The 21,996-nt window shown below is 41.1% G+C and overlaps 1 protein-coding gene across 7 annotated transcripts; it reads left to right on the plus strand.

The window, feature by feature from the left end:
- Nucleotides 1-182: 182 nt before the first annotated feature.
- CUNH12orf66 (chromosome unknown C12orf66 homolog) lies at nt 183-18,405 on the plus strand. 7 transcript variants are annotated; one of them, XR_003530405.1, is made up of 5 exons: nt 183-453; nt 2,491-2,779; nt 7,483-10,636; nt 14,106-14,189; nt 14,939-18,405. XR_003530405.1 is itself a non-coding variant. In XM_027660164.1 (4 exons), the coding sequence occupies exons 1-4, from the start codon at nt 219-221 to the stop codon at nt 8,297-8,299; spliced, it is 1,263 nt and encodes a 420-aa protein (XP_027515965.1). In that variant the 5' UTR covers nt 183-218; the 3' UTR covers nt 8,300-18,405. The 7 variants fall into 7 exon arrangements, 3 of the variants coding, with proteins under 3 accessions (XP_027515965.1, XP_027515972.1, XP_027515939.1); XR_003530401.1 differs by having other exon boundaries at nt 7,483-14,470; XR_003530404.1 differs by having other exon boundaries at nt 7,483-14,189.
- The last annotated feature ends 3,591 nt before the right edge of the window (nt 18,406-21,996 follow it).

Below are 21,996 nucleotides of genomic sequence, written 5' to 3' on the forward strand. Positions count from 1 at the left end.
CCAAGCGCGGACAGCGCTGGAACGCCGCCGGGCTCGGCGCTCCCGGTTTTCCCGTTGCCCCGCCCACGAGCACCGCGCGCCTCGCCCGGTCACGTGACCCCGACCCGTCCGCTGCCCGCCCCGGCTGTCACGTGCAGAGGGGCGGGCGCGAGCGCGGTCCCTCGCGCGCGCGGGCACCGGCCCCGGAAGTGGCGGCCGCTGCGGAGGCGCCGGGCGGGATGGGGGAGTCGATCCCGCTGGGCGCGCCCGTGCCGGTGGAACAGGCCGTGCTGGAGACCTTTTTCTCCCACCTGGGCATCTTCTCCTACGACAAGGCCAAGGACAACGTGGAGAAGGAGCGGGAGGCCAACAAGAGCGCGGGGTCCAGCTGGCTGGCGCTGCTGGCCGGGCTGGCGCACCTGGCGGCGGCCGAGAAGGCCTATCACAGCATGACCTTCCTGGGACAGAAGCTAGGTACCTTTCCGGGGGAGGAGGGACTGGCCCCGCCGTCTCAGGCCGTGGCTCTCCCTCCCCGCTCCGGGCCCGCCCGGGCCGGGCGCCTGCCCCGGGTGCGACTCCGCGGGGGGAAGCGGGCGGTGTGAGGCCATGTCAGCCCGTGGGTACACAGCGCTGGGTACCTGAGGGACTTGAGGTCTGTGCCTCGGCCTGTGCATCTGAAAGACTAGTGCTGGGTCAGCAAGTGTCCGTGGGCCCGGGGAGAAATCGGCTGTACTGTTTGGGCTGTGGTTAAAGAATAAACAAGAGTGTATGCAGGTGCAGTGCAGGTGGCACGGTGGCTCCTGTGCCAATCGATGCAGCTGTTCGCTGGCCGGCAGGCTACCTGCTTCCCTTTCCCAAGATTTAGCCAGAGATATTTCTGTGCTGAGATTCTCTGGCTGAGATCTGGGCAAAGGTGAGCTCAGTGGGGTGACGAAAGGGTTAAAGCTGATGTTAGATCTGCGTATGTGCAAGTACTTGGGGCTGGAGATAGCATCCTAAAAGTTATTACCCATGCAGACTCTGCAGGATCTCAAGAAGCTTTGACCATAATCTTGGCTGCTTCTTGCTTTCTCAGTGCATGAATAGAAAAATCCCAAACTGGCACAGGATGAGCTGTCATCATGTTTCCTTCTGGGCAAGGCTGCTTGTTTTCTCTTTGAACTGCAGACAAGCATGGAAAATGGATCAAGGGATATGGGTCTGATGTGTAACACAGTAAAGCATCAAGAAAATTCTGCTTTGGTGTTTAAGTGATAACTTGGAACTATTTTATATATTTACAGACAACGCTGTCTGTAAGACTGACTTTAAAAGTTAATTTGGTGCTTGCAGAAAGGATAAAATTGAGAACAGAAAGGACAAAGTTTTGTTTGTTTATATACTTCATGGACAACTACAATAGATGATTCTTCATCCTGCCCGTGACACGAGGGCTACTCATGGCTTAGGAAGGGAACTGTTTCACAGTGATATCCAGTTCTCTGTCTTTCTGCCTCAAATTGCTAAGGTCACCTTTGAACATTATATATGTAAAATGGATCCACCCTTACAAAATTTATAAGCAGTTTCAACATGGAACCTAAATTTGGAATTTTTAAAAGTTGCACCAACCCAATCCCTGTGATCCTTCTTCTGCTGCAGCTGTTGAGTGCCACAGTAGCACATAAGGTCTTCTGTAAATAGAAAGTGTGAAATAAGGTTAGTACATTTGTGCAGTCTTTTGGTAGTGTCAAAGTTAAATATCCTTTCCTTTGACCCTCTACTCCTGTCTTTTTTTCTTTTTTAAATTCCTCATAGTGTTGAGCGGGTAGAAGGAAGCACAGACAACTTCTTCCCCCTTATCCCACTCACCCCAGGTTTTAGTTACGGATTAACCTGCACTGTGGTCTCACTGAGATGAAGTGTGATTGTTTTCCCTTTGAATTCTGGTTTATATTAAGACCATGTAGGGACTAGGAACATTTGACTGGTAAACACAGATGTCACATGGTTCTGGCTTAAAGGTTACTTTGCAAATTTGAGTGCTTCATGATTGAAGAGGGGTTGCTAGAGGAATTCTCCCCAAAAGATCTAGAATTAATTAATTTGATGGAGGCTATTAAAGTTTGATCAGTCACATTATGATGACTTGATTCTTCTGACTCCCATAGATGACAGTATTTGCAGGTCACGTATCATAGTAACAAATTTAACTGAACCCTTGTTTTCTGAAAAGTCATACCATAACTGAGGGAGTTGAAGTTTTACAGCAGTCATTGGCTGCTGAGATGTAAACTGGACAAGAGTAGCTTGTGTGAAATTACATAAAGTGCTTCTGAGCATATGCTCTGTGTAATTCAGTGACAAAATAACATACTGAATTTTGTTTCTTGGTTAAAAGAAATACTGTGATCAAACAACACTTAGGAACAACTAGAGGAGAACAAGCATGGTTATGTAGAATTTTCCAGTGTTGCTGTCTATCTTTGCTGTCCCTGAATTTTGGTAATACCTCCATATTTATCTGAACAGGTGGTCAGTCATTCTTCAGCCGAAAGGACTCCATCCGAACCATCTACACATCTCTGCATAATGAGCTGAAGAAGGTGGTGGCGACGGGTCACAATGCACTAGGAGGAACAGCTCCTCACTTGGAAGAGCTGCTTTCTCACCTGTCTGAACAGCTCTGTTTTTTTGTTCAGGCTCGGATGGAAATTGCTGACTTCTATGAAAAAATGTACACGCTCAGCACCCAAAAGTTCATTAACTCTGAGGAACTGGTAAACATTTTGGAATCCATCTTAAAGAAATACAGCTCAAGGTCAGTGCTTGTTTGCTGGCAGTACATACTCAGACACGTGATCTGTAACAACTGATGTTGAGGTTCAAAGCAAGCCTAAAGACTTTGCTGTCCTTTGACTGCTGAGCAGCACGGCTTCTTCACGAATGCGTAAGTCTGTGTTGGCCAGCAGCATCATGTTTCAAAATATGAGTCCTCCAAAGAAGAAAAATAACAAAAGGAGAGTGTTTCTGCTCATGGTGTTCTAGGAGCCTTCCTCCCTACTCCTTAATACTCAGCATATTTGTTTTCAGCAGAGCGGATGAGTGATTTTCGTTATATATAAGGTGCAAGGCTTCTTGCGCTTTTTCTTTGGGAGGGGAGAGGAAACAAGTCTTAATTCTATATGGACTTCAGTAAAAGTGACATATAAATAAAACAAGATACTTGTGTGACAGTTTTACTTTTTAGGCTAGAATGTATGTCTGCTTAATTCTAAAAGCTGCACCATAGCTATCTGGCCTACCTGGAAGGGTTTTATGGTGCTCTGTTAACCACTTCTCTTGAGAGGTCTTGGAGCCAGGAGAAGAAGCACCTCTGAGCCTTCAGTCCCATTATTGTGTGTTGAAGTTAAGATCTAATAGTTCCTGTTAAAAGAATCCCAGGATGTTTCTGAATGATGCTGGGCTGGGTATTGCACATTTGACATACGTGAGCCTTGAAAGTGATGGCAGTTTAAAAACGAGAGAATTTTTGAATGCTTGTCAACACACTCTTTATTTTAAACCAAGCCAAATCTTCATGAGCGAAATAGTGTCTAAGATGCTTGGGGAAAATATTCTTAGGTCTTACTTTTTTTCAGTTATGATTTTTAAAGGGTTCACCTAGGAAAAATCAAAATAACTCAGTGCCGCTTTCTGATATTCCAATTAAACACTACAGGTGACTTCCTTATTTTTTAGGAATAACCTTAGCAAATTGCTACGCAATTTTGCAATCTGAAAATCAAAACTACTCTAATATGATCTTACTAGTGATGTTTTGGAGTTCTTGGCTTGTGAACCCTTACAGAGGGTTAGGGCTGTTAGCCCAATAAAAAGCTGAAACTTATATATGATTTCCTTGGTGTGATAAACATTAAGGAGGAAAGGGAAGTACATTTGGGGGGGCTTTTTTTAAAAGTTGATTTATGTTGTACACGAACCATTGCCATCTGTTCTGAGCATGTGCTGAATCAACAGCACTGTTAAAAATCTGAAAACCAAAACTCATACTTTGATGAATTGATTGGAGATTGTTGCATACAAAATGTTTTACTATCCTATTTAAATAAATTTCACCTCTGTACTTCTAAGGCATCATTATATATTATATAATCTGTTTATATAACATACATTATATAATTATATGTATAATAACATCTTAAAAGAAAATAAGTAGTGTCTCCCTGGGAAAAATGCTGATGTTTTTGCTTTGAGTTAAGGAGCAATTCTAAGATGGAGACAATATAAGATGTGTTAGAGCTGATTCAGTAGCTGCAGTGTGGTCCTCCCCAGTCACATAGTGAATATTTCTGAAAAAAAGTGGGCATAATGATATCTTCCTTTTGTCCTTTCTTTCAGTTTCTTCATATGTCAGATCAGTTTCTGGGAGCTGTTGTGTTGATGTGTACTGGCTGGAAGGCATTTCTGATTTACAGTCTCTTGATCCTCTCAGGCGAAAGGTCAAATAAACTCATCCTTACCCAGTCTCTTTCCTCTGTCAGTATATTCCTCACTTGTCATTGAGGATGTGTGCCATTATTTCAGCCAGCTGTGCTAAGGCCAGACAGGGCATGTGTTTTCTAGATAAGTTCTGGCCTTGGTTTCTTTCCTTTACATGCGAAAATAGCTGTTCAGATGGTGTAGAAATGCTTGCTGGTAAAGGAACAGTTGAATTAATTTACTGTTAACAAGTTGTATTGTCTGTATCTGAAAAATCATTAGTTATTAAGTAATTTAAAGCTATTTTGTTACTATTTTTTTTGTTACTACTTGTTACTGACTTGTACACAGCCAATACTAGACATTTTCCTCTCCATTTCTCTTTAGAATACAGCTGGAGAAGTAACTTCACGTGAAATTTTTAACTGTTGGTTTTGGGTGGGATCTTAACTGAAATAATTAAAACAGCATCAGGAACAGGTTCCTTTAAAAGCTTAGTATAAAATGAATAAGTAACTAGAAAACCTATTTGGATGTAATCATTTTTAAGTGTTGAATGTTCCTCATCCAGCATTTTGTAAATACATGTGTGAATGTGTGATATATGGATGGAAATAGAAAGAAAAGTGTGGTTTCTTCATAGTCTGCAAAACAAAACTCTACCATCCCTCCACTTCCAGGAATGATTGGTGGGGGAGAAATTTTCCAATGTCTTTTTAAGTTTTTAGCACTCTGGCTTATTAAAATATCATAAAAACATGTCTGTTTTGCATGATACTGAGCTCAGATGCTTCTGTGTTACAAAACTCAATTATATATCAGCAGATATATTTAGTAGATAACTTGTTGGCTTACTCTGCAACCATATTAGCATACTCTGCAAGCTTCTCAGCTGTGGCTGAAGTGCGTATTTTTGGATTAAAACAGTTTAGCAAATCCTGCTGTGCAGTGAAACATTAAGAAAGCCATGAAGCAAAGTAGAAGTGGGAAGCTGTACATCATAATGTTAATGCAGGAGACATTAGCAGTACTGAGTTAGTTTAGATTTTTAAACTGCTTTTAAGATTGAAGAATAACCTTCTTGGTTTGACTGCAAGTGTGTTGAAACCACTGTGCTGTAATAGGGACTGTCTGGAACAAATAATCTTGTTATAATGCTTTTTTACACTCTTGTAATACACAGCAACAAAACTGGTTTGTTTGGTGAATACCAAAGCCGTTGGAGATCTTCAATGTTGACTGTTAGCAGAATATTATTTTTGATTGACTCTTGTTCAATTTCTCAAAGAAATGTAAGTGTGCTCTGGACTTCTCAGAGTGGCCAGTAAGCACTTATATCTGCTATAGCAGGTTGAGCTGGCAGTTGCTGATGTGTGCTGTGTACAGAAGGTGGCTGGTCACCCAGCCTGACCTGTTTGCACAACGTGGTCCATCAGGTTTATGATATTCATATTTCATTTTCTTCAAATAAATTTGGACTTGCATCCTAATAACAAATCCTTTCAAGACTCAAAATGTGACTTTCAAAAAAAGAACTGCTTAAAAATAGTGACAGAATTGTCAGACAATTTTCACAAGCCTAAGAATTAATGTTTTGACAAGAACCCGATAGAAAGTCAAATTAAAAATAATGAAGGGAGAGGGGAAGAAAAGCATGCAATTTTCATTCTCTCTTCTGCTCCATAACAAAATGAAGTGTTTTGGTTTTGAACCAGCTATGTCCAAAATGGGTTGTATGTATTATGTCCTGAAAGCTGAAGGGAATAATGGCATTGCTTTAGCTTTGTCTGAAGATCAGCTGTTAAAAGTTGAAAACAATCAGTATGAACTTCTTTGTTTTAAACCAATAACAAGACCCAAGATATTTTTCTGAAGTGAGAGGATAAATCTGTCTTTACTTTAATGGGAACCTCATCAAGTCTTATCTTTGAACTATTGGTTGTTCTTTGTTGAAGACCTCTTTAAGAGTCCTAAATGCTAATGAGGGAACACATTTACTAAAAAGGCCACTTCTGTCTTTGCTGAAGGCTCATTCAATCACAGTTGCGTATTTTACATTACGGTTTTTCTGTTTCAATTAAGTATGTTATTATCGATAATTTTATAAGTTCACAAGTAATGTGAGTATCATGGGAAGAGAGGTAGACTGTATCTGTTTTCTTTTCCCCCTGATATTTAGAAAAAATAAAATGAGAAGAGAAAGCTGTAGAATGGATTTTTAAAATTCCATTTATCAAGATTTGTTCTAATAGCAGGATCGCCCTTGTGAATAAGATGTGCATTGAGGTGTTGATTTTGTTTGGGTTTTTTTTTAACATCTTTTAAATTGAGAGCTGATTTTTGACCTGAGTTTTTAGTAAGATAAATTGGTTGTTTCACCATCTTCATTGTGATATGATAAAATCCTGCCAAATGTTTTTTCCACTCATTGCTTTTAGTACACCAAGGTTTGAAGTTTGAGACTTGGCTAATTGGTAAATACAGTTAATTATGGTTCCATTGATTAATTTTCTGTTACAATTTTATTGTGACTTTAACCAAAAAAAAAAAAAAAGAAAAGAAAAGCTCAACTTGGCTTCCTCATAGCTTTCCTGTACGAACAACAGATTTATAACATAATCCCCTTGATTTAACTTAACGTCTTACTGCTATTCCAGAACTATCAAGACATATTTTCTTGCAAGAAGGGATTTAAAATTGGAACAAGACCACCTGGATTTAAAGAGAAATGGTGTTATAGTAGTTAATGGATCAAGATAAACAGTGATTGTTCTTGAACTGATGAAATATAACTCCCTTGCTTTGATAGAGAAATGTCTGATGGCTGTTTTTTGTCAAATGTGAAGTGCTGTTTGTTCATGAAAATATTTACCCTAATTATGTAAAAAGAACTTTTTAAAAAATTAACAACATTGTTGTTTAGTTTATACTTTGTTCTGCTTTCGTGTTTTATCTTCTGTCTGTTAACTGGCAAATGCTATCTGATTATTTCATTGTTGTGTACAGCAGTTCTCATGTCTTGACTAAAATTATGTTTTCTAGATTTCATCATCCAATCCTCAGTCCTCTTGAAAGCAGTTTCCAGCTGGAAGTAGATGTGCTTGCTCATCTCTTAAAGGCTCAAACTCAGATCTCAGAGTGGAAGTTCCTTCCGTCCCTGGTCAACTTGCACAGTGCTCACACAAAACTACAGACTTGGGGTCAAATTTTTGAGAAACAACGAGAGACCAAGAAGCACCTGTTTGGAGGGCAGTCTCAGAAGGCTGTACAACCTCCACACCTCTTCCTCTGGCTGATGAAGCTCAAAAACATTCTCCTTGCCAAGTTTAGCTTTTACTTTCATGAGGCCCTTAGTCGACAGACAACAGCATCTGAAATGAAAACTTTGACTGCTAAAACAAATCCTGATTACTTTGGGAAAATTTCCAGCTTCATCCGGAAGTATGATGCCGTCAACGTTTCCTTAATTTTTGACAATCGTGGATCAGAGAGTTTCCAGGGACATGGTTATCACCATCCCCATTCATACAGGGAAGCCCCCAAAGGAGTGGATCAGTACCCTGCGGTGGTGTCTCTGCCCAGTGACAGGCCTGTTATGCACTGGCCCAATGTGATCATGATTATGACTGATAGAACCTCTGACCTCAACAGCTTGGAGAAGGTTGTTCACTTCTATGATGACAAAGTCCAAAGCACGTACTTTCTGACGCGCCCTGAACCTCACTTTACCATTGTAGTTATTTTTGAGTCCAAGAAGTCAGAAAGGGACTATCATTTTATTTCTTTTCTCAATGAAATTTCACATTCCCTTAAGAACTCCAAAGCTTTTGCGAGCTTGAAGCCTGGATCCAAAGGGTGAAATACAGACTGTTTACAAGTTGTCAAGGCAGTATGTCAGCCTTGAGGGAGCTGTAGCTTTCAAGAGTTACATAAATTTGTGATTCTCAGAGTCTAATTGAAAAGGAATTTTTTTTTTAATGTTGTAAGTTCCTTTCTTTTAAGCTAGCAGACACTTGAAAAGTATTTTTGGGCAGTACTCAGTGGGGCAATTTAATTATGGGGTGCTAAATAGCCACAGTGGGATTTTTTTGGTGTGGTATTCAGTATGATTTATATTTTCAGTCCAACAGTTTTGTTGCCTGTATCAGAAAGGAATATATGCACTTTATCTTAGTCTGATCACTGACTGTCTTCTACAGAGTTTATTGAAAATGTCGTAAGGATGTATCTTTTCAGAAAACTGCATTGCCTGACAGGAATGATTTCTGGGAACTAAATGCTGATGCAAGGGAATATGAGAAAAAGTGAACCTGCAAGGATACATTTTAAATAAAAATATTAGAATCAGGAAAAGCACTATTGTTAGTTATAATTTAACTTTCAAAGGGTTTAAAATGATAATTGAGGTCTCTGACACTCTCTGTTAAGCACCAGTCCCAGTTATAAATGCCCTGTGTCACAAAACTTGGTCATTGCTCCAGAACTTGGACTGGGGCAAGAAAAACTGCAGCATGGGCTGGAAGGCCAGTACTCACTGGAGCGCTGTGACAGTGTGGGTACAGGGATAGTCTTGGCTCAGACTAACTGAAGGAGACAAGCTGAAGTTGCACAGGTGTTCTAGAATGAACAACTCCACAGAAAAAGCAGGAAAGCTGTTTTCAAATTGTGCTTTTGTCTGGCTAACTTAAAAGAGAAGCAAAGAAAGGCAGTAGGAAATGCCCTTTGTAAATGATTTATTTTCTAGTTTACTGTTCATCTCAACCTGGATTTGTTTTCAGATTTTTATAAATGCATAGTTTTTTCAATCTGTTCAGTTTTAAATAATTTAATAATTAAACCAAAACACTGGGGATTTGGATTTAAATATATAGCCTATGCAGTGTGTTTACCTCATTCTAAAATGTCTCTTTCACCACTTCTAGACTGCAAGTTTGGAAAAAGTATATTTTCTAGTTACCCCGAAAGTGCTTTAATTTGGAAATCAGTATTTCCAAATACAATAAAAGGGTCAATTTGGCTGTACCTGTAGCCTTACATTGCAGGGTTCTAACTGTTAGCTATGCAGTTGTGCACATGCTTTTATGGGAATTCAGGAGCACTTATATACATATATAAGTGTAGTAAAATTAAGTCATTAGTTGACACTTGGTAAGGTGTAACATCAGGTTTAATTTAAAAGGGAGTTTAGGTCAAAATGTTGGTTTCTGTTAAGACTGAAATATGAAAGGTACCATTGCAAACGTGTCTTTTAATGATTCCCTTTCTCTCCCACTTAAAGTTCTGGTAACTTGTCTTGCCTGGCTGCAAGTGCTGATTTTTTAACAATCATATAAGCACATTCTGTTCTCAAAATGCAAGTTCTGACTTGCCACTTTGTGCCAAATGGAGCCTTCTGTGCTTTGCTGTAACTGTTGTGAATATCTGTACTATTGCCTTTCACCTGAAGTCTCGGTCTGACTTCAGCATCACTCTCAAAAGCTCAGTCTGCTCTTTGTCACTGGAAAATAACCAGAGTTGCAAATATACCAGAAACTGGAGGTTACGTGTTTGTAACAGCATTATACTTTGCAGCTTGAATTGCTCTTAACAGGACAAAGTTGCAAATGACAGTATTGAGAGAGTTTGAGTGCTTCCCTCTGTGGGACAGTGACCTTGTAATAACATTGTAATTTTGACTTCCTCAACCTGAATAACAAGTATCTGTTGCTAGAACTGATTCCCACTCTTCAGCAGTGTAATAAAGCGTTGTACAAAGTCTGTCTGCCTGTACAATATTTCCCTGTCATACTAACTATCTATAGAAAAGAGGAAAGAAAACAGGAAAGAGACTGTGCTTGGTACAGGCACCTTCTTGTTCATTTCTGAGTTGCAGGGGATGAGTTGGAAGAAGTGATGGAGAAATCTGATGCCCTTTGGAGCAGCTTTTACCGGTTGTTGAAATGGCTAGAGGCTGTTCCCAATGGTTTTTATGGGGAGAAGAAAAGGAGGTGACTGTTCAGCAGACCTGGTAGTTCACTTCCCATGCTCCTGCCACTGTGTTTGGCAAGTGGTGTCTCAGAATAGGGAAGGGATGTTAGGTGATGTTTCTGTGCAGAAGGTGAGACCTGCTTTGCCTCTTATCAATTCTAAAGTGGTTTGCTGCAGTTTTCTTCACAGAATCTTGGAGAAGCAGCCAGAGGGACCTTCTTACTCATGGGTAAGAAGTTCTGAATATTTTGGTTGATGGGAGCCATCAACCAAATGGCAAAGGGAGCCATAACCATTACCCTCATGGTGTGGGAAGGGAGGGAATGGGAGAGATGTACAGGCAGCGGAGAGAATTGGGTGCTGGAGAGACTTTTGTGGAGCTTTCTGGGTTTCAGAGTCCTGTCCCTGATACTCTCCTTGTTAAGATCTCAGCCTTAAATTAATACAAGACGGGAAGCAGAAAATTGAGCCTGTAGGAAGTAGCTTGGATGAGAACAGGTGAAGCTGAAGAGAGGTGACGCTAGAATCAGTATCAAATAGTTTTGCAGGGCTGAGGTGTGCTATACTAAAAACTGTGTGTGCAGTGTGAGTGTGTGTGATGAATGAATATAGATTTGTTAAACCCATGAAAAATTCTGGCACAGTTCTTATTTGTTGCTTTGAGGAGTTTGTTTTAAATTACAAATAAGGTAATTGGGAGTCTGAGTTGGGTTCAAACTGAAAGAGGGGAAATTTAGGTTAGATATATGGAAGCAATTCTTTGCTGTGAGGGTGGTGAGGCACTGGAATGGGTTGTCCAGAGAAGTTATGGACGCCATACTTGAATTGGTGTTCAAGGCCAGGTTGGATGGGGGTTTTAGCAACCTAGTCTAGTTCAAGGTGTCTCTGCTCATGGCAAAGGGATTGGAACTAGATGATCTTGAAGGTCCCTTCCAATCCAAACCATTCTATGATTCTATATCGATGATGTAAAATTGGCTAGACCAGTAATGAAAACCTGCGTAATTAAGCAAGGAGGAGAAAATGTCTGTGGAGTAAGTAAAGGAACCAGAAACTCAGTAACTGAAAAAAAATATATTCGTTACTAACTTCAGTACTGGAAAGATTGATCAGTCTCTTTACTGTAAGAACTGCAAAAACAAATACACTTTTGCTGAGCTGGGTGATATCCTGTCTGTCAACTTTTCCTCTGCACCAGTGTAGCTAAGCAAGATTAAATGTACTAATGTGCTTTAAAAGTCTTGTATAAATTACTACTTTAAGTGCAAGATATAAAGATATTTGTGATGGTGTACTGAAAGCCATCACTTCCAGACATATTTAAACATTTTTAAAACAGGTACTGAGATTTGATATTCCAAGTGCCACTCAGATTGCTTATAATAGCAGTGTGGAAGCTTATCTTGCAGTAAATTGCATGTACTTCATCACTTACTTCAGTCCATGAGGATTTTGGCAGAATATTTAATTTAGTAACCTTTTGCCTGCAGTGTGATTTTTGACAGCAAATGTATTCTAAGAACTCCTAGGTGTTTTATATTTATGTCTTGTAAACTGTTTTCTTCAACATGTGGTGTTCAGGTTTTTTTCTTGAATAAAATATCTTTCCTTTTCTCCTGCTTTTGCATGAAGAGAGTGCAGGGAATGGAAACTATTAATATATTTTGTATTGTGTTGCAAAGGACCACAACATATGCATAATATTCAGGTTTTAATGATCTAAAAGTAATATAAGTTCCTGGTACCTATTTGAATACTAACACTTATTGTTTATCTAATTGACTTTAAAAAAAAAAAGTCTGCACTATAACTGGAAGCAATTTTATGGCACTCACACAGTTAATTGTTACTCTGACCTTCTCTTCATATACGAACCTTTTGAAACATGTGTGATCATTCTAGTGGTAGTTCTTTGATATCATTTATCTGAGGATTCCTTGTGTAGGTCAGTCTGCTGCTACCTTTTACTGCACTGGGTCCTGATCTTCTCATAACCAAGCTTTGCTTAAGAAAATCAGCAGTGTGCTGTACTTCATTCCTCAAGTCCTGTTTTTTGGCCTAGTGCCTACAACCCCTCCTCTTGCAATAAGCACAGCTTGGCTCGTCCTGGACTTGTGGTCACCTTTGTGGTTCCTTCCAGAAGTGCTGGTACTGAGCTTAGTTGGCTGGAAAATTTGGTGTTTCTGCCCTGTTTTCCCCATTAGTCCTGTTTTCAGACTCTGAGAGATGTAAGCCAGCCCTGCTGAGGTGGATGCAGCTGAGGCCAAGCACTGCTTGTTTGCTGGGGCTCTGCCTGAGCCTCAGGAGCGGTAGGTCAGTGTCCTGCCTGCTGGGGACAGCTGTGTGGCTCAGCAGGGATGGCCTGCGGGCTGCGATTGTGCAAAGGCAGGAGCCGTTATGGGAAGAGCAGGAGAGGCTCTGGAAATGAGAATGCTGACAAAGGGCAGCAATAGCATAATGCTTTGCAGAGCAGGCAGAAACAATATAGAAGTCAAATGTAAGATGGAATTGGACTTTGATTTCCTGTTAGCAAAGGACTGATTTAAAGATTAAGTCTCCTTTGGAGGATAAAGGTATCAGATTTTTGCCATGAAATTGCTTTAGGTATTCAATCATTTTCCTCCAGGAACTGCCTCTTTCCCTCTCTTGTGCATGAACGCATTCAACATATTGCCTGACTTATTTTGCAATTGTTATGGGGCTTTTCTGGGAGAGTTTGCAGGCCTGAGTTCAGTTCTCTCCTAACTTTCAACATGGCATTGCAGCTGCTGGATTTGTAGTCGGGTAACAAAGTTCTCCACCTTGCAGCTGGGACCTGGCTGTGCCCTGGCCGCGCATAGAGCATGAGAATAGCAAAATAAGGGAGGAGACAAGTCGCTACAAAATGGGCTGGAGTGGGTGACAGCTCTGGGGCAGACAGGCAGGGAGAAAACAGATGCTGAAGGACTGCATTGCAGATGGACTGTGAGCAGGTTTTTGTTGGCCCCTCTGTGTTGTGGCCTGATTTCACAGAAATCCATATAAATTTTATGTCCTGGAAAAGCTATACTAGGCCCTACCTGCAGTTGCAGCTGCTTGTTTTATGTGACTTCTTTGAAATAACTGTACTGTTTCCAGAATGGTGGTGTTTAATCTTCAGGTACCAACAATCTTGGCAAAGCAGCTATTTTTGGGCAGGTGATTAAGGCAGCCTTTGTGGTATCCCATTGTTAGATGGGATATGCTGCTACTGTGCTATAAGCGAACATCTGAAGCTTCAGAGCAATGCAATGTTGTGCTTTACTTGTGCAGGTCACTGCTGATAAGATAGAATATGTAGTGGCACTAAACTTTTGGCTCTGTGGTGTATGCTTCATTTGCTACAAAGGTACTGAGAGGTTTTTTAGTGTGTAAAAGTAGAATTGTTCAGATCAGAGCCAAAAAGAGCCAACATCACCATGATCCTGTACTGGGATGCACAACATGGAACCAAGAATTGTAAATTTCCTGGGGAAAGGATGACATGATCTTGAGCAAAATAAGGGCCAGTGAGAGATGCTAAGGGAGGCTGGAGGTGTCTAATTCCCAGCCTTTGATTTTGTCTTGGAGTTAGTCCTCTCTGGGAACACAAGCAGAGGGCGTTGTCTTCTGTAGTACAGAATGGCCTGATGGTCTCTTAAGCATTTACTTCAACCAAGTTCAATGTTGTCTTTCACCAGAGGATTCCAAGTCAACCTCTCACTTTTCTGTGTGGTTGTGCAGATGTTCAGCAGAGTCTCCAGGTATTTCCACTACTTTCTCAAGTGAGGAGCAAACTTCCTCTCCCTGGATCATTCTCTTGGCAAATGGGGGATGAGAGGTTAAATTGTCTGAAGAGGAGAAACTCCGGTGGGTGCAGTCATCACTGTGTGAACAGTGAACAGTAGCAAAAGGACCACCCTGCTTTCAGGAGGATCAAGGGTAGTGACTGCAGCCTGGAGTTGCACATCCTCCCAGTGTGCTTGGGTCTGGTTCTTCAGGGACTGGTAGTGATGCTTCCCCAAGGACTGCCTGTGACTGGCTGAGACCTCCATATCATCTAGAGGTAAAACTCCAGGAATGTACAAGGCTTAAAGAATGAAAACTTGGGTTATGGTACCATGTGTTTAATGTGAGGGATCAACATTAGACTTGTAGTGGGAGAGGTGAGGCTGCTTTTGCGTCCAGCAGTACAACTGGCTCGTGTCCCCACTCCGAGAGATGCCTTATCAGAGGGAATGGGGTGGGGGGTTGGGAGCACTAACAGGTTTAGCCTTCTGTGTTTAATCTGATGATGCAAAGCTGTCCAAACTGTTTAAAAAAGTTGGTGGATTAATTCCCATTCTAGGTGTAGAGCTTGCCTCTTAGTAAAGTGCCTGGAGCTCTGCTGAAGGCAAGATGTGTAAGCTGAATAAAAGCTATCTTTCCCTTTTCTTCGTGCATCCCTGTCCAGAGAGAGAAATAGCAAATTACTTTGAACTGTCATTGGATAATAGCTTTTTGGAAAAAACCTGATCCTCATTTATCGTTACAGAAGCAAGGACTTACTGCAATGAATCAAGTCTTCACCCCACCCTCCTAAGAAATTTATCTACAATTTCACCTGCAAATTCAATACAGTGGGATGTAGCTGATGAACTATCTCCACAGTGAAGTTATACTCTGCACTCAGGCTGGCTTTGCTTGGAGGACTCTAAAATTTTGTACACTGAGTTTTCCCAATACAACAGTTGCCTCAAGCTGGCTGACCTGCTGACTGCACCTCACAGTGAGAAAAGTGGGAGACAAATTTCCGAAGTTGTGCATTACTTACTCTCAGGTATTAAAATAGATGGGTATAAATCTTGGTCCAGCCTAGTGGGATTTGTGGCACTGTGTAAGTTTTCTTGGTGTCCCTGTAGACTGAAATACCCCTTCGACGTAAGGCTCTCAATATCTAAATATGCTGTGGATTCCTCAGGCTCATCTGTACTTGGGAATGATTTGTTAAAACAATGGCTGCTACATTAGGAATGGTTCATTCTAGTTGTTTCTGACTGAAATTATAAGAGAATGGTGAAAAAAATCCCACCACCATCTTACTGTTGAGTTTGTAGTATGTCCAAGAAGGAGGTGCAAGTTCAGAGACAGAATAATCACAAGCTCTTGCCATATCTACCTTTAAAGCTGTCGACCAAAGTATCTTCAGGGGGCTGATAAGATAATAATATATCGAAAGTGTAAGGCTCATGCTTCAGAGTGTAATTTGCTCATCAAGCACCGAGGGACTCATCTGTCTGGAAGATTATTCTGCAACTGTGCATTAAAGGGACTTTATTGTTTTATGCTTTTCATGTTAGCATTTTCTTAAGCACTTACAAAAATAAGGTATGCTTGAAAAGAGCCAGATACAGCTTTTTCAAAAGCTGCGAGATTCACAGACTGCAGAGTGTGGGCACTTAATTCAGCGCAGGTAAACAAATTCCTATTTGCAATTTTTGCACCATTTCTTAATGCATATGATCAATATGTTAAATCACATTTTTGCCTCAGTAAAGCCAGACAACTGCCACTAGAGGGTAGTGTTAATACAGAAAGAAAAAAGTAATTTGTAATCTCTTTCCAGAATAAAACTATTTATACTCTCCTATGCATGTATAAATATATAAGATAGATTTTACTGCTCTAGACAGATTTGTTTGAATCTTTTTGGCTTTCTTCCCCATAGAGTGATTTATGTAGTTCTGTTTCAGCTGTAAACAGCAATAGCGGGTATCTCGTTTCATACCTTAATGTATATATGAATACTAAAATGATGTTGTTTCCTCTTCTTTGTGAGAAACTTTTCTATTGAATTAAAAGAAAAAGCTATAAAAGAGTTTTTGTGATTTTTTTGTGATTTTTGAAAACTGCCTTTCATTTAAAATTGAATTTCATTTTAGAAAAGAGGGAGTGTTTTTTTATCCTTCCTTACCTTTTTCTTCCTAAACAGCGGGAGAACAACATAATTATTGTTTACCAAAGCAGGGCAGTATGACCTGTTAAAGGCCACGTAGGGAGAATCAAGCTAGGGTTTAAGCCTAATGCGAAGTAATAGGATTTTGATAGTCTAATGTGGGCAGAGCTACTGTGGTATATAACTATATATATATACATATAGTATAACAGTGTGTGTTTGTATATATATATATATATATACACACATATATATGTGTGTATATATATACACATATATATGTGTATGTGTGTGTGTATATATATATATATATGTATATATATGGTATCACCATATATGTCTGATATATGGTTATACTGTTCTAGCCAAAGTGGGGTTATACCACACCAACCCTGAGCATTAGAGGCTGAGGTGCAGGGATGGGGCAGTGCAAGGAATGGGTGGCTCAGACCCTGGGGCCAATGTTGTGCTGCTTTGGGTCATCATAAAACCATAGAATGGTTTGTGTTGGAAGGGACCTTAAAGATAATCTAGTTCCAACCCCCTGCCATGGGCAGAAACATCTTCCACCTTTCACAAGCCCCACAAGATGCTGCTGGGTGTGCTTGGGTGTGAGGGCTGTGGGCAGGTGCCTGTGCCACTCCACCGTTTCCCTTTGGCATGGAGATGGGGAGTTTTGCCAATGCTAGCTACAGCCTGCATAAACCCCAAGGAGAACCTGCAGGAGGCAGAGGAGGGGTGTGAGAAATGAAGGGAAAGTGGAGGGGACACAAGGGTCAAAGAAGGAGCAGCCAACAGGGACCTTGTCTTCTCCCATCTGTTCTCCGAGAGAGGCACTTTCAGCATGATTTATACACACAGCATGTACCTGCAGCATTTGGTGCCAGGGAGTCATGTCAGGACAGTGCCCCCAGACCGCCACAAACTGCTCCAAACCTGTTGCATCCTTTTGTGATGGCAGCCAAGCTTGTGCTTCACCCTCTGCCCCCAGACTGGGTAAAAACTCAGTAATAATTGTATTTATTTTTCCTTCTTCCATGTTGGAAGGTAGCTGGATAAAAGACATTATCTAGCTGCAAACTTTTGAGCTTTGCTGTGATCTGAAAAGCATTAGTGTGTGCTTCCCTGTTGCTGTTTTACATCACTGCACACAATGACTACGCTGCCAGGGAGGCAGTGTCCTAGCCTGAGCTGGAGTATTAAAATGATAATCACGTGGGTTTTGGTGGTGCACAGTAAACGCATTCTTGTACCATGACGATGTTGAAATCATGGCTCTTTAGGGGACAGGACGGTGCCTTTCAACTGATACTGTGACTGCGTGCATAGGATGCAAATACAGCGTGTAAAGCCACCCCATGGCGAGCTGGATTAATGGAACAGATTTTCAATGACTCATTGGGAAGATGAAATTCTCTACTTGCATTTAATCTTAGCCTGATAAATCACTCAAGGGAAAAAAAACACAAAACCAACAGTAAAATGCATGAAATTAGTGTTCTGATTTTGAGACAGACTTGGGTTTGGAGAACTGGCAGTAGTGGGGAGCTTGGCTGACAGTGTGGGGCTGAGGGAACATGGAAGGAGGTTGGATTAAACTGCAAAGATAGGTTGGGGTGGGAGCGGCTGCAGGGCAGAGATGAGTGTTCTGGTGGCTCCTCCTCCTTTACATGTTGGCCACTGTGTGTATGGTTAAAAACTAATGATGTTCAGCCAGTTACTATAGCAATGATTTGGCATGAGTTGTCATGGTGATGGAGCAGAATTTTTCATCACGTTCCTGCAGGAGGGTGATGGATGCCATTTTGGGGGCTCTGAACTTGACCATTTGCCTCATATCTTTTTCCTTGGTAGAAACACTTGCATCTGCTGCAGTCAGTGAACATGTCCTCCCAGTACCATGGGAGGTATTTTCCATGTCCTGGTGCTAAATTCTTCTTTCACATTTATAAAGTTAAGAACACTGTTAAACCATAAATTACTAAGCTTAACCTAATTATGTGCACTATTATTATACAAGGTGTGTTAATAAAACATACTTCTGCTACTAAGGCTGTTTCTGGACACTTAATCTTGTGTGTGTTCTTCACCTCTCTATCTGCCCATGATACAACTCAATAGGACATTGGTGCCCATGTGAATGAATATAATTTTAAGCTGGTCTGAAGTAAATTTGCTTCAAATACACCCATTTAGGACAGAATAACCACAGAATCAGAGAATATGCTGAGTTGGGAAGGGATCCACAAGAATCATCGAGTTGAACTCAACCCTGCACAGGACCACCCCCAAGAGTCCCACCATGTTCCTGAGAGTATCATCCAAACGCTTCTTGAACTCTGTCAGGCTTCGTGCTGTGACTACTGCCCTGGGGAGCCTGTTCCAGCACCCAACCACGCCTTGGGTGAAGAATCTCTTTCTGATATCCAACCTAAACCTCCCCTGACACAACTTCAGGCCATTCTCTCAGGTTCTATCACTGGTCACCACAGAGAAGAGATCAGTGCCTGCCCCTCCTCTTCCGCTCATGAGGAAGTTGTAGACTGCAATGAGGTCTCTCCTCAGTCTCCTCCAGGCTGAACAGACCAAGTGACCTCAGCTGCTCCTCATATGGCTTCTCCTCAAGGCCTTTCACCATCTTCATTGCCCTCCTTTGGACACTCCCTAACAGCTTAATTTCTTTCTTGTATTGTGGTGCCCAAAACTGCACACAGTGTTCAAGGTAAGGCTGCACCAGTGCAGAGCAGAGCAGAACAGTCCCCTCCCTTGACCGGCTGGAGATGCTTTGCCTGATGCCCCCCAGGACACGATTGGCTCTCCTGGCTGCCAGGGCACTGCTGACTCACGTTCAACTTGCCATCAACCAGGCCCCCCACCCCAGATCCCTTTCCATGCCACTGCTTTCCAGCATCACATTCCCCAGTCTGTATGTACATCCAGGGTTGCCCCACCCCAGGTGCAGAATCTGGCACTTCCCCTTGTTGAACTTCGTATAGTTCAACATGATGTATGTACTGCCTTGGAAATGCATCTCTTTTTTGCAGTTTTATTTCAATTGCCTTTGCTTTCTCTTCCTTCTTGGGCTTTAAGAGCAGTACATAATCTTTTCCCCTTACTTATGAGCTATACATCAGTTCCTCCTTGTCAGGACTTTTTTAATATAGGTGATCAACTGGACTAGTGCACTCTATGTAAATGATATTGCTTTGAGCGGTTCTTTCATTAGAAGAGCAGATGTAATGCGTATTTTATGCCTATAGAAACCAACTGTTTCTTCAGTTGTGCAAGAAAGTAACCTAGACTGCAGAGCACATTCAGCAATTTGGTTTTGAAAGGATAGAAATGTATTCAGCTTGACTCAAGCTGATGGCTATTTTAAAAGAACATAACGTTCTGCCCATCAGCTGCTTTTAAAAACCCTTCACTACATGTAAGTTTCTGTGCTAAACCATACACCTCAAAACGAAGCCTCATAAATGGCAGTAGTGGTGTTTCACAAGGGGGCTTACATGCTGCTTTCATAAACGCTCATTTGCAGTCACCAGGAAGTCCAGGAAAGGGAAAGCCTGAATTTGAGTTGTACAACTTAATAGCACTGATATTTCATCAGTGTCCTCAATTTCATTTTGTCCTGTGCTTTTTAACAGGTAAATTTGTGGTGCACCAGCAGAACTGTATTCATTGCCAGGGAGCATAGGAACAGTATTGACTCAGAAACATCTTGAGATTTGGACCTGTATAGTGTTGGGTAGGAATCTGGGTTATGTTTGAGGCTGCATCACTTTGAATTTAGGAAAGTAATCGCAGCTATATGTTTTAAGTCCTTTTTGTTTTAAAAAGCTCTGATTGCTGCATGCTTCAACATATGACTAATGTGAGCAGCTCCTGTTCACCACATGCTCTGGAGTGCTTGTTCTCTAAGCTAATCCCAGATTTTACAACATCACTGTTGACATCTACCAAAGCTAGGGTTTTTTTTTCTTTTACTTTCCCCCTTTCTTTGGAGCTTTATAATTACCCCAATAAATGATGTTAAACTCATTAATCTAAGAAACTAAGTTTTCAGAGATTCACTGAACTGTGTGGTTTCCATGTACTAATTTAAAAAAAAAAAAAAAGAAAAAGTGATACCTTCGGAGAGTAAACTCTCAGCTGCAGGTTGCTGAGCTACCACTGTGTGCTGGTTCTGGTTTTCCAAACATGGGTCTCTCTTAGAAATTAGGTACAGAGTTAAGTGGACCTGTAAACGAACCTGGTGCAGCCCTCCTCGTTTGGCTTCTTAACAGGCTTCTCAGAGCCATTACTTTTACAAGAAGCTGTGTGAAATATTGGGAAAATATTGTTCCATCTCATTAAAGATCTGGCAGGTGTAACACCTCTGTTGTATTATCTCATTGTCCTACCATTTGTTGCTTTTCATGCAAAATATTCTGAGCTTTTGCTTCCTTGAATCTTTCAATTGCTGGACTTAAATCCAGAGTGTCTTTGCGTTGTCCCATTAACACAAAAACATGATTGCAAAGTGGGAGGCCTGTGCAGCGCCCATCTTATTCTTCAGGTGTTACATCAGCCCTGGAAGCCATTAGAAATCTCTTCAGATTGTCCCTGCTCTACCACTGGGATCTGCTCAGTCTACTTTTGTTTGGGTTAATACAGGTCTGTGGTCATGGGGCAATTGCAAATAAATGAAGTATGAAAGACTTCATAGGATCTTTATTTGGAGATTTATTCAGGCATAAACTGTGATGTAAATGCAGCTGGGTTCTAGATCAGGTGATGCCAGCAAATAAAGATTTGTAAACTGTGCTATTGTTCTACAGGTATATTATTGTGTGTGACTTTTGGAGAGTAACCTCAAGAAAGCTCATACCCATGGTGAGGGTTTTTTCTGCCTTATCAGTCTTTCTGATGATAAAAGAAAACTTACTTTTGAAATCATGAGTAAACTCTGGCATTACACTGGTACAGATTAGAAGATTATCCCCAGACTTGTTGAGTTCTCCCACCCTCTCTCTCCCAAATGAAAGACATGGTGTCTGTCCCTGTATCTTGAGAGAGGTGGATTTAACTATGTTCAGCTGCTGAAAAACTTTGAAGGCTGATGAGATGAAGGATACTCTTTGAAGTCACATTAGTGACTTCTTACAGCAGAGGCTGCTCACAAGATTAGAGGATATGCAAGTATGCTAATAAGTAAATCTGTGTTTTATGAGCTCTGAGGGAACTTTTCGATGATGTTAAACTAACTCTACTAGATACAGTAAAACCTCTCATCTCTGGGAAAAGTGTTTATTTACAGGGACAGCATTGGTTCAGAAACTTGTTCTCTTGCTAGGAGGAGAGTTTATGAAATTGCTGCAAATATTTTAATAGGAAGCTCTGATGAGGGAATGTTTGTCCTATCGATTTTTCCAAGATGTTCAACAATTACAGTTAGTAGATGTGTGGACACAGCTTTAAACAGCAGTGAAACTCATCTGATATGTTTATGACTGCTTCTTTACATGACAAGGAGTGTTAATGAGATATTGCAACATGCTAAAAAGAACTACCAGAAAAAATTGGCCCAGTGTGGCCTAATCTTTTTTCTTCTGTGAACAGTCAAGCAACAGATGATCGGCTTTTGATGCTCTGCCATGAATGGACTGTAGAACACT

The sequence above is a fragment of the Corapipo altera genome, unplaced genomic scaffold (assembly GCF_003945725.1).
Source record: "Corapipo altera isolate COAL_440 unplaced genomic scaffold, ASM394572v1 1, whole genome shotgun sequence".
Classification (NCBI taxonomy): domain Eukaryota; kingdom Metazoa; phylum Chordata; class Aves; order Passeriformes; family Pipridae; genus Corapipo; species Corapipo altera.